This window comes from Fukomys damarensis, unplaced genomic scaffold (genome assembly GCF_012274545.1).
Source record: "Fukomys damarensis isolate Sample0158 unplaced genomic scaffold, DMR_v1.0_HiC HiC_scaffold_3, whole genome shotgun sequence".
NCBI lineage: Eukaryota > Metazoa > Chordata > Mammalia > Rodentia > Bathyergidae > Fukomys > Fukomys damarensis.
Genome location: NW_022900915.1, coordinates 44,222,537 through 44,228,183, shown reverse-complemented (window position 1 = coordinate 44,228,183; position 5,647 = coordinate 44,222,537). Strand labels below are relative to the sequence as shown.

The 5,647-nt window shown below is 50.0% G+C and overlaps 1 protein-coding gene across 2 annotated transcripts in view; it reads right to left on the bottom strand.

Annotated features, from left to right (window-relative positions):
• The window catches only part of Dhfr (dihydrofolate reductase), a 13,719-nt gene that overhangs the window by 7,399 nt on the left and 673 nt on the right, over positions 1-5,647 (bottom strand). The window contains exons 1-3 of one of the 2 annotated variants that reach the window (XM_033767930.1): positions 5,516-5,533; positions 4,792-5,361; positions 3,892-3,997 (exon numbers count right to left, since the gene is read on the bottom strand). In XM_033767930.1, coding sequence (XP_033623821.1) covers positions 3,892-3,977 — 86 coding nt within the window. In that variant the 5' untranslated portion in view covers positions 3,978-3,997; positions 4,792-5,361; positions 5,516-5,533. Of the gene's footprint in view, positions 1-3,891; positions 3,998-4,791; positions 5,362-5,515; positions 5,566-5,647 lie in introns of those variants that run through there. The other variant, XM_010642959.3, reaches the window with a different exon arrangement.

Genomic DNA, 5,647 nt, shown 5'->3' with positions numbered 1-5,647 from the left:
AAAAAAAAAAAAAAAAAAAGCTACAAAGGGGAAAAAAATTAGATAATTATGCCTCTCAACTTCCAGGACTAAGTTCTCCCCCAGTAGAGAGGAGGGTTGCACTTCCCCTTTAGATAAAGAGTTAAGAGTAATTAGATACAGAAGGGAAATTCCAATTCAGTGTCAAGTTCTTAGCCTGTGTGTCAAAGAGGTTCTAGAACTGCCGCTGACCTAGCAGTTCTGACAATGATTCATCAGGAGGTAATGGGGCTGCTCATCTCCTGGTTGCTCCCTCTCCTTCTGAAATGTTACTGGTTTCACTGACATCTGTAAAGGACTTAGAATGAAGCAAAGAATATACTTTGACTCAGGCAAGAAGAGGAAATGGAGGCCAGGGTAAAGTTAAATGAACTGAGCTACTGCCCAAGGTGCCAGGGTGGTCACAGCAACTGCGTGAGACTGGGCTGTTCGGGGGGGAAGGAACCGAATGTAGGAGAGAGAGATTTGGAGTTAGGAAGATGGTCTAGCCCAGTGATGGCGAAACCTGTGGCGCGTTCAGTGACCTCCACGGCCCGCCACTCCTGGTCCGGCCGATCAACCAAGCGAGGCAGGGTGGAAGCAGTCACGTGGTTTGGCAGTGAGGTAGCCGAGATCAGGACTGGGGAGGGAAAGAAGACGAGGGAGGGAGGTGAAAAACGCAACCGAGGCGCTGAGGTGGGGAAGAGCTGGAAGTGGGGCCCTTCCGGGCTGCGGGAGAAGAGCAGCACAGTTTCCCAGTGGTGGAAATGGCTGGTGTACGAATGGCTCTAAGAAGGGGCAAAGGCTTGGGAACTCTGGGCACAGCGGCGTGAACATGGCTTGAGGGTGGATGAAGGCCGCTTTCCCAGCCTGTGAGGGAGTCTGGAAAGACGGAACCAAAGAGACACGGGAGGTCTGTTTCAGATTTAAGGGGTAGCAAGGGCATGGAGGAGAACTTCTGGCAGTGTCCTTCCTGGTCAGCAGTTTAGAAGCGTCGCACACGGACCCTGGGCCCCGGTGGCTAAGGAAGCAGGCAGAAGGCTGAGCTAGCTGCTCCCTGTGACCCCTTCACCGCAATCTTTCCTTTCTACAGTTTTCTCAAACTGGTCCAGTGAGTCTCCGACAACGGAGAGCGGCGTCAGCTGGAGAGGGAGACGAGGCACCCGACTCCTCAGCTGGGTGTTGGAGGGTAGAAAGCCCAGTACAAAGCGGAGGCGAGCGGACGTGACGGCCCGGTCCAGAGCGACAGTAAAGCTACTCGGCATGGAAAGCCCAAGAAGGCCGAGGGCCACAAAACCATCGGTCCAGGGGCTTCAAATAGTAAAGGGTCGGACTAAAGAGGGAGGTCCCAGGTCAGAACAAAGAGAATCTGGAATAAAGTGCGGGGAGACAGGATGGGACGTCGGCCTCAAGACGTAGGGAAGGAAGAAGGAAGCAGTAAGATGACACGAGACGCTGAGCCTGGTCCTTGGGATCAGTGTAATGAAGTAGTGTGGTTGGGCCAGGGCTGGACACCTGGATCTGTAGGGCACTTGGGAAGAAGCAGGGAAGAAGTCATGGGGCGGCGAGGCTCGCTTGTCCCTGCTCGGGCCCCCAAGTCACAGGTACCGGGGCCAACAGCGCCTGCCATGCTGAGTGTGCAGGGAAGTGGATGACAGAGGCTGTGTGAGGAGGGGACTCGGTGGTGAGCACTGAGACACTGCGGAGCCGCACAGCACAGCAACGGCCACGGTAGCCCTGGTCCCCACACATGGGTCCAGGGCAGGACACTGCGGCCACACAGCTGAGATGCTGGCGCCTGAGGCATTGAAAACAGCTCTGCTGAGGTGCCAGTCCCTGGCCACACAATGCACCCTTGCAAGGCAGACAATTCAGCGCCACCCCCTCACACCAAGAAACCCGTCCAGGTCAGCAGCCCCGCGCCCTGCTCCTTCTGTAGTCGAACCTCATAGCGCCTCTCCCACAGCTGTGAAGGGAAGCGCTCCGGCGAAGAACTAGAGTTTGGCAGAGAACCCGGGCTTTGATGAGGACTCGGTCTCTTCTTCTGTGGGCATTAAACTGAGGCCCTCTGAGGGCAAATCCCCGCCCAGCCCTGTCTGGCACAAGGCAGGCACCCAATACGTGTGTGCAGCTGACCAGCGAGTAGAGGAACGGGAGAACCGACCAAACGCGAACCTTAATGGGCTCTGCCATTTCTCTGCACGCTCACTAAAAAAGACATTTCCTCAGCCTCTAAACAAAAAAAGGAAAAGACACCAACAAGTGCTACATATAAACACCTAAGAAGCAAGCAAACCCAATTATGTCTGCCGCAGCGGGGCACGAGACTCATCATTTCGGGGATGTGGGCTCAACAATCCCTGAGAGGTTACTTCAGGCTGCTCCAGCCCGAGTGAGCCGGAAACGTCTGCAGTAGCTCTCAAGGCGATGTTATTGAAAAGCGGTTCTGGGAATGGCAATCCATGCTGTGAATCTGGATTCTACCAAGTAGAGATAATCAGAATATCCTAGCAACCGGGCGGAGAGCAGCACAGGGACACAAATGGCAGGGCTCCAATCAGTGCAGGACCTGAGGCAAACAGCGGCTGCCTGAGTTCCGGAGGGCTGTGGGAGGGGCTTGTGGGATGTGGGGGGGCAGTGCGAGCCCCATCCTTCAGTCCTGGGGGCCGGTTTTCCTCCCCAGGTGGGCTAAGGTGGCAGGCACTGGTTCGTGGTTACTCAGACACCACAGCATGTGTGGCTGTCATGGTACCCATGGACTTGAGGACGGCAAAGCCAGCTGACGTTGGCAGGGTGGGTCTGAGTCATCAGCTGAAAGAGCAGGGGTGGGAAAGGAACTCACACTCTAGCTCCAGCCCTGGTGGAGAGCTCCTGCCTGCCCTTCCTGACTGCCTGTGCAGATTTCTGCACTCACAGGACCAGACCCCACTGTGATTCCACTCCTGGAAACCGGATTCTCTGGTTGGATCCTGACACGTACACAGGGTTAGGAAGGTTATGACTGTGCTCAGGAAGTACCCAAGGATGCTGCATTATTTTCGTGACGACTTCATCAGTACATATAAGGAAGTGTGCTCCCCATGATGACACCCAACGTCTCTTAATTCTTGGCCCCCCCATCAAATAAAACCCAAACACTGTAATCCCAGCACTCGGGAGGCAGAGACAGGACGATTGCCATGAGTTCAAGGCCAGCCTGAATTGCAGAGTGAGACTGTCAAAATCAAAAACAAAACAACAACAAAAAACCAAACCACCCAGAAATTAGAAGTTATTTTAGTAGGTTACGGCTGACGTCCATGGCAACAAGAACAAAACCAAGTAGAAACCAAGCCATATACAGAATAAAGGATTTTAAAGCCATGGGCAAAGTGAAAGCACTAGAGATGACTTCATGGGCAATCTGAGTACTCTCACCATCCCCCAGTCTCCAGGGCTTTTCTGGGCATCAGGAACCAGATTCCAGTGCTTGGAGAACAAGAAAATTCTTAGAAGTCAGTTTTAGACACTTCCTTACCCTGAGGATTCCAGAACCATTTCAATACCCTGAAAGACTTTACCTTCAGACTCCCAGTAAAGCACACAAGTACAAGGTGTTATTTGGATGTTATGGCTAACAGGAAAAGCTACTGATCACACTGTGTAACTTTAATCCTATCGACTCTTCAAAAATCTGTTACCATAATGAGATTTAATGCTTAATGTAACATTCAAAGTGACAGAATCAACCACTTATGCAGAACCACTTACTGAAACAGCTTATTAATTTTTCTGTGATTGCCTTTGTGATATTAACCAGCTTTGTCAATGCTACTTTTACACTATATTGCTGTTCTGAACTTCTTGAAATAGGACACAATTTTTTTTGTGGTCAGTTGACTTTAAGGTACTCACTTGAGTTCTCTACTTAGTACTACATTAATTCTGTCCTTCAAAGGTCGATTCTTCTCAGGGATGGAGAACCAGGTCTTCCTTCCCATAATCACCAGATTCTGTTTACCTATAAAAATCACCCAGAAATGATAAGCTCATTTTGAGAGCACATACGGATTTTCACATCATTACACATATATGCACAGACATGACTGTCATGGCGCCATCTAGTGGACTTTCTTTAAAAGGGCAAAACGAGGTAGGGGAAAATGAGGCCCCTCGGGTGGGGCTCCCCAGTACAGCAAAAAACCACAAACAGCAGTAAAATAACTTTATCATGATTCACATTTATCACTTGTTACCTAAATATGCTACTTTTCCCTTTGGCTTTATCTGATTTATAACCAATATTTAGTTTTAATCAGTTGCAACATGGATAATATAGCAAAGACTCCAGGTCAAAGTGCTCAAGTTAAAGGCATTCTGTAATCTGCTAGCTAAGTCTTTTTTTTGGTTAGGGGTACTGAGGATTGAACTCAGGACCTTCTGCTTGCAAGGCAGGTGAACTTAATCTTGTCAATTAACTCTTTGTGCTTTACTTTCCTTAGCTATAAAATAGAGGTAAGGATAGTTCTCACTTCTACAATCGTTGAGGGTACTAAAGACAGAACAGGGCTCAGCAGCTAATAAGTATGGTTGAACTCTTTGATAAAATCTGACTACTTGTTATTTCTGTACTTTGTAGTTTGAAGTCGTCATAAAAAGGTAGATCCTTAATGTCCTACACAACTTACCTTAAAATACATTCATTTGTGTCTCTATCCTTTCAACAACTCTAGACATACGGGTCCCATTTTTTATTTACTTAGAAGGAAAAACCTTGAGTCAGAAGACATCTGGATCAAAGGAGCACTAAATTACCCGACCAGATGCAGGATCCTCGAGGCTGGTTCCTGTCAGCTCCTCAGCTTTCACTAAACAGACGTTTCCTATGCGAATGCAGGGCAGTCCTGCATCCCAGCCTCTCTTCTTGGGAAACCTCTTCTCTCCCGCCGCTCAAGGCACCAGTGAAAACCGTGCTCATTACCACTGTTACAACTGCACGCGATTCTCACCCCTTATTCTCCAGACGCCCAACAACTAGTATCATAAAGATTGTTTTTAAGTTTTTATCTTTTCTTCTCCGTGGCCCCGACTCAGGCTTTATCTGCTACTTCCAGCAGCTATTTCAAGACCTCCTCTTGGCCAGATGGCGCAGGGCTGCAATCCTAGCACCCAGGAGGCTGAAGTAAGAAGATCGACAGCAAGTCTGAGGCCAGCCTGGGCTTCATAGTGAGACCCTGTTCTCAAGAAACCCCAAAATCCAAAAACCAAAACCTAAGCCCTCTTCTGGGCTCCTTTCCAAGCGCCACCCTCTCTGCACCCAGCCTTCTTCCTGGCTGCCAACCGTGTCCAACGTCCGGCTTGTACACGTGCGCTGGCATAACATTTCTAAAAGAGTCAACCAAGGAGAATTCTTGATGAACCTTGGGAACTGCATCCAGATTGCGGTAAGAGAAAAGGTCCCAGCGCAGCGCGGGAGACTTTCCATGAGACTCGTCACTGGAAAACAGACTTCCCTCCACCCCGTAAGAACCCGCGTTACCTTCCACAGAGGGGGTTGTGGTCATCCTCTGGAAATACTTGAATTCATTCCTGCAAGGCAGAGACGGGCGTCACTCAGCGGGCTCCGCGGGGCGGTGTCCCCAGGGCCAGGGCTCCGCTCGGCGGCGTAGGC